This window comes from Aotus nancymaae, unplaced genomic scaffold, assembly GCF_030222135.1.
Source record: "Aotus nancymaae isolate 86718 unplaced genomic scaffold, 86718_ANA_hifiasm-v0.15.2.pri h1tg000019l, whole genome shotgun sequence".
Taxonomy (NCBI): Eukaryota; Metazoa; Chordata; class Mammalia; order Primates; family Aotidae; genus Aotus; species Aotus nancymaae.
In genome coordinates, this window is record NW_026988431.1 from 7944225 (window position 1) to 7962360 (window position 18136).

At 39.5% G+C, this 18136-nt stretch overlaps 1 protein-coding gene across 3 annotated transcripts; it reads right to left on the reverse strand.

Moving 5' to 3' along the window:
• Window positions 1-10666: 10666 nt before the first annotated feature.
• Window positions 10667-18089, reverse strand: OXSM (3-oxoacyl-ACP synthase, mitochondrial). 3 transcript variants are annotated; one of them, XM_012435558.3, is made up of 3 exons: window positions 15076-18089; window positions 13231-14241; window positions 10667-11109 (listed from the first exon to the last, which is right to left on the reverse strand). In XM_012435558.3, exons 2-3 carry the CDS (start codon window positions 14208-14210, stop codon window positions 10707-10709), a joined length of 1383 nt encoding a protein of 460 aa, XP_012290981.2. In that variant the 5' UTR covers window positions 14211-14241; window positions 15076-18089; the 3' UTR covers window positions 10667-10706. The 3 variants fall into 3 exon arrangements, with proteins under 3 accessions (XP_012290981.2, XP_012290982.2, XP_064234674.1); XM_012435559.2 differs by lacking the exon at window positions 15076-18089 and adding an exon at window positions 14679-15066; XM_064378604.1 differs by lacking the exon at window positions 15076-18089 and having other exon boundaries at window positions 13231-15066.
• Window positions 18090-18136: the final 47 nt, after the last annotated feature.

Consider the following 18136-nt stretch of genomic DNA (forward strand, 5'->3'; position numbering starts at 1 on the left):
CTATAGTATAATGAATACAAAATTTGGAGCCAGAAATCCTAGCTCTGCCATTTCCTAACTGATTTTGAGAATGTCTCAAGCAATTCTCCTGCCTCAGCCTCCCGAGTAGCTGGGATTACAGGTAACTGCCACCACACCTGGCTAACTTTTTGTATATTTAGTAAAGACAGGGTTTCACCATCTTGGCCAGGCTGGTCTTGAACTCCTGACCTCGTGATCTACCTGTCTCAGCCTCCCAAAGTGCTGGGATTACAGGCATGAGCCACCATGCTGGGTCATGACTTGGATTTTAAAAGGGTTATTCTGGTTGCTGGTTTGAGAATAGGTTATAGGCAAACCAGTACAGAAGCATGGAGACCTGTTAAGAGGCTACATCAGCGATGCAGACAGGAGATGACAATAGCACAGGACAGGATAATAGGAGCATGGGAAGTAAAATAAGTGGATGGATTCCAGTTATATTTTAAAGGTCATTAAAATGGGCACAATTCAGAGGCTTGTCCCCTGTGAAGCCTAATCTCCACCTACTTACAGCTAATCTCCACCTATTTACTGCTAATCTCCTCCTATTTACAGCTACTGTGATAAATAAAGGTATATTTGAATAATTTTACAGTATTTTAGTAGGCAGATCTTTCTCTTGTTCAAAGGGGGATCACCTGCATTGCTGATTTTATTCAGAACTTGTCAAAACTCTGCCTGTTGCTAACATCACGGATAGATATTATGTGCTGCCTGCACACATTACTCTTGAATGATATGTGTTCCTGTAAACTTCAGTCAAGAAAAGTCTCCAATTCTAACCACCAATTTACAGGAAATACAAGGGATGGAGGACACCACTGACTTGCAACCTGTAAAATATAAGCATGGAAAACTCAAGAGGAAAAATAACCTGTTTCTTGAACAGATTAATTGCAAGGGGAAAGAGGACTGATCGTTTTCTATTTCAAATTACTTCAGAGCTGCATTTTCCAAATGTATTGACCTCTTTTGAATCTTGATTTTTTTGTTTTTTGTTTGTTTGTTGTTGTTGCTGTTTTAGAGACAGAGTCTTGCTCTTTACTGTCTGGAGTGCAGTGGCATGATCATAGCTCAATGCAGCCTCAAATTCCTGGAATCAAGTGATTCTCCCACCTCAGTTTTCTAAGAAGTTAGGACAACAGTCATGTGCCACCACACCTGGATAATTTTTTTTTTAAGCTTTCATAGAGACAGAGTCTTGCTGTGTTGCCCAGACTGGTCTTGAACTCCTGTCCTCAAGCAATCATCCTACCTTGGCCTTCTAAAGTGTTGAGATTACAGGCATGAGCCACAGCTTCAGGCCTGGATCCCAATTTTTAATAAATCATTTTTTTAAGTGTATAAGACATTTGAGAAAATTTGAACACCAGTTGGGTATTTGATTATATCAATGCATTGTTATTAATGTTTTTCGGTGTAAAAGTGACTAGGGTTATGTTTTTAAAGGAGAAAGAGAGTCTGTTTATCTTTTATGTAAAAATTATCAAACATTTTCTATAAACGGTCAGATAGTAAATATATTAGTCTTGGTAACCATACAGTATCTGTGACAACTACTCAGCTCCACCATCATGACACAAAAGCAGCCACACATAGTAAGTAAATGAATGAGCATAGCTGTTGTCAGTGAGGAAAATTTTCCTCTTAGTTTTAGTGATTGGAGTCCTGTGAATTATTAATGAATTGGCAAATGACAGATTCACAAGATAAGACTTTTACTCATATATGTAAATGGGAGTTCATAGGAAAATGTGACTTAAGGTGGCCATTAAAATTTGTGACTTATATACAATCTTAATGGGGAAAAGTGGAAGGAGGTATTCAGGGAAAAACAAATTACTTTTAGGAAAGATAAATGGGCTTTTATATGGAAGCCAGGATAGTTTTGTGACAGTTTGTTTAGGTGTGGTGCCAGCTTCTCTCTATTGTTAAGAGTCACTATTCCCTGGTTGCAAAACTCCTGGAAGAGGAATTTATGAACATTGAGCTCTTCTGAGAGGCTTTTTAGGGAGACAAGAATATTCAGGGGGAAAAAAAGCTATCAGCTCAAAATAATGTTTATGCCACAGTGGCTTATTCTGTAACCCTTCACTGTGTTATAAGAAAACTTTACTTATAAAACAGACATTGGGCTATAGTTTGCTACCTCTGTTTTAGAGATACACATTGAAACATTTGTAAATGAAATAATTTGATGTATGAGATCTGTTTCAAAATCATCAAGGAGGCATTTAGGTAAAACAAAATTGCTTGTGGATAGATAACTGCTGATAAGTACATGGGTGGTCATTATACTGCACTTCTCTGTTTTGGGATATGTTGGCAACTTTCCATAATAAAAAGTGAAGAAACAAAAACAAAAGGCAAACACAATAAAACACAATAATACTTAATATCTTGAATTAATCACTATTATTGAACACACTATATTCCAGGCACTATGTTAATCACTTTACATGTATTCACTCATTCAATCTTCACCACACCTCTAAGAAATAGGTACTTGTGTAACTAGATGTCAACTTGAGTGGACTGAAGTATACAAGGTATTGATCCTGGGTGTGTCTGTGAGGGTGTTGCCAAAGGAGCTTAATATTTGAGTCAGTGGGCTGGGAAAGGCAGACCCACCCTTAATCTGGGTGGGCACCATCTAATCAGCTGCCAGCACAGCTAGAATATAAGCATGCAGAAAAATGTAAAAAGAGAAACTGGCCTAGCCTCCCAGCCTACATCTTTCTCCCATCCTGGATGCTTCCTGCCCTTGAACATCGGACTCCAAGTTCTTCAGTTTTGGAACTCGAACTGGCTCTCCTTGCTACTCAGCCTGCAGACAGCCTATTGTGAGACTTTGTGATCATGTGAGTTGATACTTAATAAATTCCATATATATATATGTATATATATGTATTCCATTAGTCTGTCCCTCTAGAGAATCCTAATACAGTATTATTATTATCCCCCTTACAGATGAGAAACACAAGTACAAAGAGATTAAATAAATTCCCAAGGTCACAGAATACGTAAAGGTGAGAGCCACTCTCTGAACCCTGGCAGGCTAGCTCCAGAGCCTATTCTCCTTAAGTATTATACAAGTTAAATACAAGACATTTATGGATTTGGAGAATTCTCTCTCTGCTGTCCTCTAACAATGGGTCTTTTCTAGTTAATATGCTGCTCCAGCAATGTCTTGTCTAGGGGATTACCTCCTGGATCTTTGCACTCTACATTATTATTCATTCATTTTTCTGAACCACAATATAACTGAGCTTAGTTATTAAAATAATCTAATTCCTACTATAACTGAATGCATTTTTAATCAACCTTCTCCCTCTTGCTTTAGACCAGAGACAACTTAAAAAAAAAAACTTATTGAGAAGAAAAAAAAAGACCCAATGGCTTGTATAAAACATGAGCATTTGAGTCCCGTTAATTTTAAGTATACAGTTTTAACCAGGCAGACATAGATTCAGATCATGAGCCAGTGTTTTCAACCATCCTTGTGTACAAAGGATTTCACAATCAGCAAAATTAGCATAATCTTTAAGTAGACATTAAAAAAAAATAAATAAAACCATAGCTAGAAAGAACCTTGAGAGGTCATCTAATCTACCCCTACTGCTAAAATGGGGTGGGCCTAAGCTAGCCAAGAAAGGCAGCTTTCTAACCTTTCATGTCTACAGAAGGAATTTCATAAGCTTCTTTGTTGATATTTTAATGCCTTAGACTGCTTATTAGGGGAAATTCCTACAGTCTGGATATGGTTATTTTTACCTGGACAAAGCTTTTCTCCATTTAATAACAGGTCACACTGGGTGCAGTGGCTCACGTCTGTAATCCCAGAACTTTGAGAGGCTGAGGCGGGCAGATTACAGGATCAGGGGTTTGAGATCAGCCTGGCCAACATGGTGAAACTCCGTCTCTACTAAAAATAGAAAAATTAGCTGGGTACGGTGGCACACACCTGTAGTCCCAGTTACTCGGGAGGCTGAGGCAGGAGAATCACTTGAACCCGGGAGGCGGAGGTTGCAGTGAGCCTAGACAGTGCCATTGCACTCCAGCCTGGGTGACAGAACAAGACTCCATCTCAAAAAAAAAAAAAATAGGCCACAGGATAACACAATAATAATAATAGTAGTAATAATAAATTGATATGGATATACACAAATGATAAAATAAAAAACCGATCATTTTTCTGTACTTAGCAATCAAGCTCCTGGATAATTAATTCATTAATATAAAAAAGACCACAAGACTCTTTAAATGTAATATCTACTCTTTGTACAGAGGATTATATTTAGTATATTGAACAACTAGATTTGAGTATCAAAACCATTGTTAAACAGGTAATATATTAACTTTATTTTACAGATTGACTCTATCTTCATGAGAAAAATTAGGTTCAGTGATACTGATTTAGATCCAGGCTTATCAAGCCCAAATCTCCCATTTCTGGCATTGTACCACTCTGGAAAAGCAAAGAGATCTTCTGGTAGGTTATTTACCACCAGACTACCTTTAACAGAGCTCGGCCATGGTAAAATTAAGCAGTGAGAGGATAAAGAAAGTTCTTATATGCTGTTTGCTGACATTAGACCAGATCAAAATGGCAACACATATTTTAGTGCACTGTGAGGTTGCACAGTGTTGCTAACAAGCAGTCAGGGAGGTGGAGAAAGGACTGACATAGCTTCTGCACTATTTTATATTTTTAAAATGAGCATATATGAGCACATATTATATACCATCTGTGCTTTTACCTATGGTATAAACCATATATATATTAAATACCTATGATAGTTTCATATATGTAAAAATATACCACTGGTGTTTTTACCTGTAAAGAGTCCTTCTCTTAAAGTATTATGATAAAATGATTAAAAAATTATAAAGATTCACAAACCATAAACCTGAAAAGAGTAGAATATTTATACCTAGAGAGGAATCATTTTAATTTTTAGTTTGTGATTTGGTTATCAGACTTTACCCACTTGAATTATTTGTCAGTAACTGCGATAGCAAAACAGATCACATCTTTCTTCTTTTCCAAAGAAACAAAACGAGATGGCCAATCAAATTTCAATCATTCCTTCTCCCAACTCAGAACAGAGTCCCAAAGAGTTAGCTCTGCCCCTCGATATAAGATTTCAATGCTTGCTCCTTGGGAAGGTGGTATATTCATGAGGTCAAAAGCCTGCTCTTTGGAGTCAGAAAACAGTTTTCAGTCTCTGCTTTGCCAGTGTTTAGCTGTGTGACTGGACCAGCTTTTTAATCTCACTATACCAGATTTTTTATCTGTAAAATGGGGACAGCAATATTACTTAAACTACATAGGTATTATGATAATTAACTTGGCAAGTTGGCTGATATTAAGAAAGGTACTTGAAACAACGCCTGGCACATAAACACTAGCTATTTGTGGTGCTGTTGTTATTGTTGTTATGATTATTACAGTATCAAAATTCAGCTTATAATCTTATACTGCAAAATTTCTGGACACCGACACAGAAAAATTAGCTGGCTAACCATTTCAGAGAATGTACTTCCTTGCAGAGTTAGAGCAAAAGTCATAAAACTACAGCCCATTGGCCAAATCTGGATCCTTGAAGGCCAAAACCTGCCATACCCCTTTGTATTTGTACTTTTTTCCTATGGCTGCTTTTGCACTATAAGGGCAGAGTTGAGAAGTTGCAAATGAGACCATATGACTCATATAGCCAAAAATATTTACCATCTGGCCCTTTACAGAAAAAAAAAACAAAAATTAGCTGATTCCTAAGCTAGAGGCATTTTTGTTCAAGATAACATATTTAGTCTCTTAGAATTCAAGATACGTTGCTTGTTCTAAGCAATTCTAAAGATATTACCAAGATACTCATCATCTTTTCCTCTTTGGTACCAAAGATCAAACATGAGTCTCAAGTAACTAGACAGAGAATGAGCATTAGTGCCTCCACCAGTTATGGCTATAAGGTCCATCCCTTGCACTCACTCTTGACAGTAATGACAGCTCTCTTACTTTTCTAAAACCATGGCTGAACTTCTCCTCTTTGTTGTCCTTCCTATAACACAGATATTTTCAGTCACTGTGGAACAAAAGTTTTTCTGTTTCTGTTGGTATATGTGCTTGTGTGTACATGTATATATGTACACATGCGTGTGCTACACACTTTACTGAGTTATGGGAGTAGCATTTTTGTTCACAATGTTGATAAGATCTCTCTGCCATGAAGCTTATATACTACCAGAGGGAAGAAAAAAGCCCCAAAGATAAATATATATTTTTAAAAGGTAATTTCTAATAGTGAAAAAGATATGAAGATTAGTATATTAACTAACAGGATTTGAGTCTCAAAACCATTGTTAAACAGGTAATATACTGACTCCATTTTACAGATTGAATCTATTTTCATGAAAAAAATTAGGCTCAGTGTTAGTGATTTAGATCCAGGCTTACTTATCAAGCGCAAATCTCCCATTATGCACCACTCTGGAAAAGCAAAGAGATGTTCAATAACACCACTGGGGGGAAGGGATAGCAAGGGGTGGGGAGTTGGGGAGGGATAACATAGGGAGAAATGCCAGATATAGGTGATGGGGAGGAAGGCAGCAAACCACATTGCCACGTATGTACCTATGCAACAATCTTGCATGTTCTTCACATGTACCCTAAAACCTAAAACACAATAAAATATATATAAAAAAAAATAACACCACTGGGATGTGGGGTGGAGAAGGATTGGGAAAGAAGAAAAAGGGTTACTTTAGAATTAGTGACTAGGAAAGGCCTCTCTTAAGAAGAGACATTTGTACTGAAAGTCAAATAGAAAGAGGAAGCCAATTTTCACATAAACAGAAAAGTATTCCAGACAAGAGCAGAAATAAGCTTGGTGTTTTTGAGGATACACATGCTGATACACTAGCACAGCTTGAGGATGAGCAGTATGAGGTAAGATTAAAGAGGGAAGCCCTGTGAGGTCTCATAGACCTTGGTAAGGTGTTTGAATTCAACCTAAGTCAAGTGGGAAGCCATCAGAAGATTTTCAGAAGGGAAATAACACAATCCAATTTACATTATAAAAAGATCAATTTGCCAGCTATTACAAGAATGAACAATACTTAGAAAGCAATGGAAAAGGGAAGCAGGAAGACCAAAAAGTTGGCCCTTGCAGTTCAGGGAAGAAAGGACAACAGTGGTAGAAATGGAGAGCAGTGACTACTCAGGGCATATTTTGAAAATGTAATTTGCTAGGTTTGTTGAAGGATTAGGAAAAGGAAAAAGGAAATGGGAGAAATCAAGGATGATTCTTACTAGTCTTGTGATCTGAGCTATAGGTGGTTGGTGGAGCAATTTACTGAGATTCATTCATTGTTCATCAAATGCTCATTGAGACCAAGTTTGTGCCAGGTACTGTTCTAGACACAGGAACTATAGTAGTGAAAGAGGTAGCAAAAATCTCTCCTCTGGTAGAATTTATATTCTACCAGAATATAAATTCTGGTAGGGGACAGAGAATAGGAAAGATTAAGAAGCAAGGAATTGGGGAGGGAGGGAGGTGAAGGTATCAATTATTACCACATACTGCTGATTCTACCTCCTAAACCATGTCTTACAGTAGTTCAAGTAGAAAATGAATGGCAGCTACATCACAGCCACATAAAGGGGTAGCCTTGAAAGATGTTGGGAAGGAAAAATCTTCTCAATAGGAAGAGCTTCATCTGGTTACTCACTTCATACAGTAGAAGTGGCTCAAGAAGTAAGAACATATATAAATTCCTGGGCAGTGTCCAAAGGCCTGGCCTTTAGTCAGCAGTCTAGAAAAGAAAGGATCGAAAGAGCAGAACCATATCTTGAGTAGAGGCCTGTGGATGGACATATAGACCCTTTTTGAAGGGTAAAGACTTCTGCATCACACATTCATACCTACCAGAAAGTATCCATCCCAGTAGAGGGACTAAAGAGCCAAGCAAACAAAATGACTTTGCCAATTGACAGTAGCCAGCCGTTGTCATTGGCTACCATATAACTTACATGAAAGGCATGTGAATCAAGAGCCTACAGTGGGAAAATTGAAGGTTACCTGTGAGCTCAACAATACCGACTTCTACTTACCAATATCTTGCTATAACAAGATATTGTTACTTGCTATATCCAGAAAGATATAGCAATAGCAAGTAACAATATCTTGCTACTGTTGCTTCTGAGTGTCCAACCTACCTCAAAAGGAAGTACCTGTGGTTTATCTTCATGGGTATAGATACCTCTTTCAGATGTGGGTTGGCCTTTCCTACCCACAGAGCCTCAGCCAGCACCACTATCTGCAAGCTTATGGAATAAATAATCCACAGGCATGGAATCCCTTATGACGTAGCAGCTGAACAGGGGGACCTATTGTACAGCAAACAAAATGGTCCTATGACCTTGGTTCCGTAATTTGTATCGCATATCATGTCATCTAGAAGCAGCTTCAAAGATGCTGGAAGTGCCTTCTAAAGGCACACCTGAATCACCAGCTCAGTTATAATTCTGACTGGATGTGGTGCCATCCTCAGGATGCAGCACATGCTTACATCAAAAACTTTTACATAGGGTTAAGTCTGCAATAAAAAGAACATATAGGTTCAGAAACAAAGGGAGTTGGGAAACATGAGTGGCCTCACTTACTGTCATTTCTAGTGATCCAATCACAATAAGGAATTTCATACTTCCCATTTTACAATTCTGGGCATTGCAGACGTATTGCAACTAAATAAGATTTTATTTAAGCTAAATAAATAAATTATTTAAGTTGGAAGTCCTGGTCTCCAAAGGATACACACTCTTGCCAGGAGACACAACGAGTACTACATCGAACAAGATGTAGGTGCCACTAGGACACTTTGAAGTTCTTGTGCCCAAGAACCACAGAGTCAACATACTGTGATAGTTGACCCTAATCCGATGGAGAAGGTAGTGTTGTGTTCACACAATTCGGACAGGGAGAATATATGTGGAATCTAGGTGATCTATGTGGGTATCTCCTGGCATTTCCTTGCCTCCTGATCTCAGCGCTCTATGATACATGCAGCAGCCACTGTCTGAAAAGGGAACGGTGTGATTGCCAAGGGCTTACATTCCTGAGGAATGAAGGTTTGGGTTACAATACTAGGGAAGCCACCAAGGCCTGACAAGATGATAGCCGAGGGTAAGAGGAATTTAGAATGAATAGTGGATTAGAGAGAAGAGGAATAGTATTTGTGGACCTGAGACCAACTGCAGTCTTAGAGGCTGTTATTTATCCTACTAACTACCCTCATATATATTTTTTCCTCAGAAAGAGAGGCCCACAGGAACCATGAAGGAGCTGTCTCATGAACCTGTTTGGAGAAATAGATCTCTGTGGTGCAAGGGGTAGTTTATAATGGCCATGAGAAATGGACAGTTCAGATCTCCTGGGCAGCTCACAGCCTATGACCAAGCGTGCTATGGGTCCTAATGCAGGCCCATTCTGGAGAGATGTGGAACTCCTTTAACAACAGATTTTGAGCCAGGCAGGGTGGCTCATGCCTGTAATCCCAGCACTTTGGGAGGCTGACGTGGGCAGATCACAAGTTCAGGAGTTCAAGACCAGCCTGACCAACATGGTGAAACCCCATCCCTACCAAAAATGCAAAAATTAGCCAGATGTGGTGGCAGGCAAGCGCCTGTAGTCCCAGCTACTCGGGATGCTGAGGCAGGAGAATTGCTTGAACCTGGGAGGTAGAGGTTGCAGTGAGCTGAGATCACACCACTGCACCGTAGCCTGGGTGACAAGAGCGAGACTCTGCCTCAAAAAAAAAAAAAAAAAAAAGATTTTGCTGTCCATCAGGCTGGCCAAAACTTTATTAGAATGGTACTTCAGATTGAGACCCCTCCTACCCATCCTCTTTCATTCCTGTGCCCCTCTCCTTTCCAGTTGTGGGACTTTGATCACAGTGGGAAGGCTCACTCTGACTTTTATCTCTGTTAATGACTAGGTGCCAACATAAAGACAAAAAGAATAAGAAATGTCAAATCAATTTCAGTTTCGTCTTTCAGAGAACTGATGGCTTGGGAGTTTAGAGAAATTTCATTATACTGAATTACAGTATGGATAATATGAAGAAAAGAAGGCTAGGTATGTAAGAAGTAACTAGATCATTACTGGCTGACAGTTTTACTCAAAGAATGCTGATGCAAACTTCATTATAGTCCTTCCTATATATTCTATGGGAATGGCACACCTGGAGTTCTATAGTACAGCAATCCTGCCTAGCAAAGAGGAGTTGGTCACTAAATGTCTGTGAAAGGGACAGGAGCAGGTCAAATGTTATAGAAAACTCTTTGACCTAAAGTAATAGGAAGATCCATGGTTCTCACGGGTTGGGAGAGGTGTATTTTTGTCCCCCAGAAAACATTTGGCAATGTCTAGAAACACTTTTGGTTGTCACAATTGGGGAAGAGAGTGCTATTGGAATAGATTAGGAAGAGATCAGGATGGTGTTAAATACCCAACAATGTACAGTACAATCCCCCTTCTCCCAACAAAGAATTATCATACCCAAATATCAATAGTGCCAAGGTTGAGAAACCCTAACATAAAGGATATGTGGGTATCAATATATAAATATATAATTTCTTCACATATAACATTTAAAAATCAATATTTAATTATAAATGATTTGTTCTACATTCCAGCAATACAAAGTGTTGCATTAGTACCACCAAAACCAAAGGAATTGCTGAGTCCAATAAATCTTTTCTCACTTTTCCAATCCTGTGCCTTTAGTGGAACATAGTTGAGGTCAAATTCTGGTTCTGTACAATCCAGGTTTAAAGTAGGTGGTAGTTTTTGATAATAACAAGCTAGTGTGGTAAAAGCTACCTCGACCGCCCCTGCAGCTCCCAGCAGATGTCCTGTTGCTCCCTTAGTTGAGGAAACTGCAAGGGCATATGCATGGTCTTTGAAGAGGTGTTTGATAGCTTTGTTTTCAGCAGCATCTCCCAATGGTGTGGAAGTAGCATGTGCATTGATATAGGATATCTCTTCAGGTTGTACACCTGCATCTTTTAAAGCAGCAGCCATACACCTAATAAAACAAGAAAAGACATTTATCAGGACTAAGTTTAACTTTAACAAATGTCTCTTTATCTATATGGCTTATGTGAAACAAATGTAGGTATCTGAGCATACTGGATGAAAAGAAACCCTTGCTCTAGTAACAGAACCCCATTTTGGATTACCGTGTGAGTTAGGATGCCATCTGCATGGGAATAATGAGTCACACTCCCTACCTTAAACTGTTTCATCACCAAGAGTTAAACACACAAGCCAATGCAAGATTGTTTAATCTCAAATAAAATATAACTTCATTTATTTGCATTGGCATTTTTCCTTGGGGGAAAAAAACCATGTTGACTCAAGACTAGAATAATTTTTCTCCTAGGGATTTTTTGAGTGTGGCAACTTTTTATGAGAATTATAATTCTAATTTTTTCTTTCATATTTAACTTAAAACTTGGCATATTTCCCAATAATCTACTGTTTCAGTGTTTCAAATAACCTTTCAAAATCCTCTTTATTTTGGCTATAAGAGTTCTAAACAAAGAATTACAAAGGCAAGCCAAGCCAAACAAACTTAAAAGTAAAAAATATATCTGAAGGAACCTCTGAAAACCTTTTGGATGTCATCTTCCTCTTAGTTCCTAAAAGAAATATACATGTATGTATGCGTGCATGTGTGTGTGTGTGTGTGTGTGTGTGTGTGTGTGTGTGTATATAGTGTGTATGTGTATATATATATATAGTGTATATAAATACATATTTCTTAACAGCCAGCTCAGAGTATAATGTGAAGTATGCTGAAAGATTTCCTGTGAACATAACCATTTCATCTAGTCTGTTACTATGCTTGACATTTTTAGCACCAGCAACTACTCACTATAATTCAAAAGCAGGCCAGGCATAATCGCTCATGCCTGTAATCCCAGCACTTTGAGAGGCCAAGGGAGGAGGACTGCTTGAGGCTAGGAGTTTGCGACCAGCTCTGGCAACATAGCAAGACCCCCATCTCTATTAAAAAATAATAATTAAAAAAAAGTAAAATAAAATTCAAAAGTGTAATTTGGGGTAGGTAAACTATGGCACTGGCTAGATGGCTATTTTTGTAGTTTCACTGGAACAAATTCATGCCCCCTCATTTACATATTGTCTATGTCTTTCACATGACAATGGCAGAGTTGATTAGTTGCAACAGACTCCATGGTCCACAAAGCCAAAAATATTTACTATATTTTTCCCATTACAGAAAAGGTTGCTAACTCTGGCTAATTTAACTGTGTGAAACATAATATGACTCAAGAATGCTAAACTATTAACTATCCATTAACACATTACCAGGGACTTTTTTTTTTTTTTTCATTTTACCTGTACTAATCTATAACAGTTAACTTCAAAATAGTCCTTAAACCAGCAAGATCACCATCACCTGGGAGCATGTTAGAACTACAGAATCTTCCAGCTGGGAAACAAAGCGAGACCCCCATCTCTACAAAAAATAAAATAATAAACTGGTCTCAGTGGTGCATTCCTGTAGTCCCAGCTACTCAGGAGGCTGAGGTGAGAGGACTGCTTGAGCTCAGGAGTTAGAGACTGCAATAAGACCAGCATGGGCAACACAGTGAGACTCTGTCTCTAAAAAAGCAAAGCAAAACAGAATCTCAATCACAACCCTAGACCTACAAAATCAGAATTGGCATTTTAAATAATATCCCTAGGTGATTATAGTTTGAGAAGTGCTGACTTGAAAAGAACAGAAGTCTGTTGAAATGGGGCAAAGACTACACACATCTAGAAGGGTTGACTTTATTTTCCAAGTCTGATGAAGGGTCAAAGAGGAGGACTTTGTGAGGGAGCACACTGATTCTTAAGTACAAATGGAGGCATGACAAATTGGCAGACATACATGGTCTTTTTTGCAACTCTATCAGGTTGAACTCAAATGCAATTTTTGTAAGGATATTCAAATGCTCTGAAATACTTCAAATGTCTTAAGCAAAGAATTTAAAAATCTTCTTTAGTCTAAAAGGGAAAAACAATAGAGATACTGTACATCAAGGCCAGATACTACAATTTCCCCTAATCCGGGACTCCAATAAAGTGTCTTATTTGGAGAAATATTTTCATTTTGAAGGAAATAACCCATCTTTACCTTAAGGCACCTTCTCCTTCAGGATCAGGGGCAGTTATGTGACCAGCATCACCTGAAAGTCCATAGCCCAAAACTTCTGCATAGATCCGGGCTCTTCTTTGAATAGCATGTTCATATTCTTCCAGCACCAGCACAGCTGCACCTTCTCCCATTACAAAACCATCTCTCTTTGGATGAAATGGTCGACATGCCAACTTGGGATCTGAGTTTGTGCTCAGAGCCCGGGCTCTGGAAAACCCAGCAAGAGATAAAGGGCTAATACAAGAATCTGTACCTCCAGCCACCATCACATCAGCATCACCACGGGCTACAAATCTGAAAGAGTCTCCCACAGCATGAGCTCCTGTGGTACAGGCTGTGGACACCGCATGATTGGGGCCCTTGAGTTTATATCGAATGCTAACCTGGCCTGCTGCCATATTGACCAGAATCTTAGGGACAAAAAATGGGCTAACTTTATTGTAACCTTTTGTCTGAAAATTCAAAGCAGTTTCAGAAACAACTTCAAGAGGAATCATTCCCATGCCAATTGCAACACCAGTAGCCACTTGATCAGCTTCTGACTGAGGATGCCAGCCGGAATCCTTCATGGCTAATTCTGCAGCCCCTATAGCCATGATGGTGGGAGAAGACATGGACTTGATATCTGATTTGGACACAAAGTTTTGTTCATTGAACTGACCTTCATTACAACCTCTTGGCACATAAGCAGCAACACTGCAAGGGAGACTCTTATACTCTTCACCGACCAGTGAAACAATTCCACTCTCTCCTCGCATAAGACGATCCCAAACCAGGTGAGTTCCAACACCAAGAGGAGTCACTAAGCCAATGCCTGTAATGACAACTCGCCTATGCAATCTGGATATTGGCACAGTTCCGAAAAACTTCCTTTTACTTCTTGTTAATTGCTGGCATAATCTTGAACACAGAAGATGAGTGCTTGTAATTTTCAGGAAATTTTGCAGGCAGTTGGACATGATTAAGATTCAGATGATCAGAAACACATTCCTGTAACAGACCACAACACACCTAGGAGGTATTCTTTGAAATAGCTTAAGGGCCTAAGGAAAAACATCCAAGGTGTTCCTTTGGGTGCTTGATATGAGCTGCTAATGAGCACAGGGGAGATGTTCCATAATTTTAATTTATACCTTATCATCAAATCACCTGTTTAAACTTATCTCCTTTTTAAGATTTTAAGTGCCCTCTGACATTTGAAGACAAAGAAATGAAGTGATGATTCATTCGATTCACCAGAACAGAGTAATTCAATGAAAAATATAAAGGCACCTCTAGCCTGATATGAGCTGCAGGAAGCATCCTTTCTCAGGATAACTTCTAAATAGCATTTCTGGTATCAGTGGCACAGAAAACACATTTCAGGGCATATTCTTTTAAGTAGGTAAATGGTCTTTATCAATCTTCAATACTTAAGGATAACCAACCTTTTCAAAAGGCCACCCAGGGCTAAGAGCCCTAGACTGAGCGTCTGGATACATGATTTGGCAATCGACTCTGTGACCAAGCTTGCGACTGGGGGAAGGGGACAAGTCTTTCCACTCCTCTAAACTTCTCCAACTGAATCATCTGTGGTAGGAGTGGTTAGGACTGGCTGATCATTTCAAGGGTGCTACGAAGGCCAAGGGCGGGACTAGAACGGTGTAGCCATTCCCTGTGCCGCCTCTCAGGCACCGCCACACACGTACACACCCGAAGCAGCATGGAGAGAGAAAAAGAAATCAGGCTCCAGGTCCTCGGACTCCCCTCTAGAAATTCAACCCCGACTTGATGTGACTTTAAAGGAGGAAAGGAGAGGCGAAGGAGGAAGGTAGCTAGCGATACCTGTAACAGGGATCGCGCAGAACACGCCGCCACCGTCCTAGGCGATGACGCTCCGGAGCACACGCGCACGCGCGCACGCACGTACGTACATGCGCGCTCCCACGCACGGGTCACGTTCGACTCCCCTTCCGCCGGTTGACTTTGAGCCGCGTCCCCTTGGCGGAGGTCAGACCGTGGGAGGCGACGGGGTAGCTGTTTGCATCAAGAGATACTACTCTCGGAACTTCAGTGACTCGCCGATAATCAAGGACCTGCACATAACGCGATGAAATAGCATTTTCACCCATCAAAAAGGCATTTTTCTTCGGCAGTGATAATGCCCAAATATTCCCATGTTATCGGAGAAGGAACCCCGTCGTATCCTACTGGAATTCTAAGAAAAGAAAGTACTGCAGTCTCAAAGTTATTGCTGTAGCTCGCAACGTTATTAGTAATTGTGAGTAAAGTAGAACTAACCAAAATGGCCAACATCACGAAATTGGTTGTGTATCCCAAATGCCATGCAGCCGTTTAAAATAACTCTACAGGTGAATATTAATGAGATGTTGAGACTGTTTGTTAGGAGACATAGTTACAAAACAGTATATATCTGTTTTTTCAAAAATAATTCTTTAAACATCTGCAAGATATGTAATGATTGTGATCTCCCTCATTTTTGCTTAGCTTTATTTAATACCTTTTCTACAATAAACAAATGTTTTGGTAATAAAGTTTTTACTTCTTAAAAGTTGTCACCAGGCTGTTCTGCCTATGGAGTAGCCATTCTTTCTTCCTTTACTTTCCTAACAAACTTGCTAACAATTAAAAAAAAAAAATTAAAGTTATCACCAGATTTGAGACACAGCTTCCCAAAGTGCCAGAGTTACAGCTGTGAGCCACTGTGCCTGGCGAACATACAGTTTTAATGTGCTTTTTTTTTTCTTTTGTAACATCAAAAAATCATCTTGGATAAGAAGTGACAAATCTTGCAGAAAAGTAAAAAGACTAAAAGTAAAAAGACCATCATTTTTATACCTTCCTCTAATCACCTTTTCTTTGCTCTGGAAAAGGGTGGAAAATTTTATGATATTTTATAGCTTTATATATTTGGTACCATGTTTCCTGCTATAATACCATCGTGTTTTCTTGCACCAAAATCTTCAGATGGGCTCTGCTCTGTTAAGACTTCTTAAGTTTGCCTTAAATTCTTTGTAATCCGCTTCAAAACTATTTTTCCAGTTACGGCTCCCATTCTCTATTAAATGTGCTTTCCACCCAGTAAACTGATTTTCTCACTACACTATGTCTTGATTGACCCTAACTTTTCTCATCTCTGTACTTTTGCTATTTTCGAGAACAATTCATTTTCTTCCTCTCTATGCTTGACGCTTGAATGCAAAAATGAGTAGAGGTGTGGGTCTTGCTTTCAAGAAGTTCATGGTCTAGTAAAGGGAGATAGCCATAGAAACAAATGCAAACTATTGAAACAGGTGCTATAATAGAATTATTATAATACAAAAGGGACAATGAGGTCTGTGCTACCTAGTGAAGTCAGAAAAAGCTTCAGAGAAATGCTCCTTGTCTAGTAAATTGGGTGGGAAAGGACATCCTGGCAGGAGGAGTAGAACAAAGGCCTGGAGAAATTAAGTGCCATGGTATCTTCCAAAACTGCTAAGTATGTGGCCAACATCATATTTGAGGTGTGGGACAAAGCAACAGTAAACGCATGAGAGCAAGGCAGGGGCCGGATCACAAAAGCCTGGGGTGTCATACTGAGGACTTTGGATTTAATCCTGTAGTTCAGAGAGCATATGCTGGCCTCCAGGGTATAATTTGGAGTGCACCATTCTTTTTTTGTTTTTTTTTTTTGGGACAGAAGTCTCTCTCTGTTGCCAGGCTAGAGTGCAGTGGTGCGATCTCAGCTCACTGCAACCTCTACCTCCTGGGTTCAAGCGATTCTCCTGCCTCAGCCTCCCGAGTAGCTGGGAGTACAGGCGTGTGCCACCATGCCCAGCTAATTTTTGTATTTTTAGTAGAGACGGGGTTTTACCGTGTTTGCCAGGATGGTCTCGATCTCCTGACCTCATGATCCGCCTGCCTTGGCCTCCCAAAGTCCTGGGATTACAGGTGTGAACCAACATTATTTTATTGAATCTAAACTCCTCTAGAAAGGACATGGTAAACTCTCTCATTCCCTTCACCAGAGTCTCTATTACTCCTTTTTGTCTTGAACAAAGTCACTTAAAAATTTAAGTTACCAGCCTGGTTCTTAACTTAGAATGTGGGTAGAGGAGGGCCATAGAAACCTTTTTACCAGGAGACCAACATGATAAAATGGATGCTTTAGAAAGATCACTATTGCACAAAAGAACAGAATGGGTTGGAAGGAGGTGGAAACGGACGCAGGGAAGAAAGCTAACAATAGATGAAATGTGATGAGGTTCTGAAGGCAATGGTGAGGAGATGCTGAGAAGGAAACATTACTAGGATGTTGTACATGATTTAAGGAGGGTGGGGAGTCTCTCACAGCTAGCAAGTCCTCTCCTTTCTCACCTTCTTAACCTCTCAGTTTAAAGCTTCTGTTCAAATCTCCCCTCCTTACTGAAACTGCAGCCCACAGTGAAATTTTCCTCCCTCTAAACTAGTAGTTCTCAAAGTTTACTGTGAGTCAAAATCACCTGAAGGGCTTGTTACCACACAGATTGCTGGGCCCCACCTTAAAAATGGAGCTTCAGAATTTGTTTTCCTGACAAGTTTCCTGGTGATGCTGCTGTTGCTTGTCCAACCACTGCTCTAAACTTACTATGACTACCATGAGAGTAGGGACCATACTTGTCTCCTTCACAGTGCTTGGCATCTAGTAGTCACTTCATAAATATACAATGGATGAATGAATTATGGAATGAATAAATCAATATTTATCCTTACATTTGATAGTACACATGCACTTTTTGTGCATTTCTTACCAAATGACTTTTGTGAAAGCCAATGCCATAGCATTAATACTGTGATAACAATGTATAGTCCAAAAATCTTAGAAATCACTATTCTAAAAAAAATCATCTGAGGGCCAGGTGCGGTG

Coding starts and splice junctions, on each gene's coding strand:
- OXSM (XM_012435558.3), bottom strand. CDS start 14,210: ATGTCCAACTGCCTGCAAAATTTCCTGAAAATTACAAGCACTCATCTT. Junction 11,110..13,230: donor GAAGGAGAAGGTGCCTTAAG/GTAAAGATGGGT, acceptor TTGTTTTATTAG/GTGTATGGCTGCTGCTTTAA.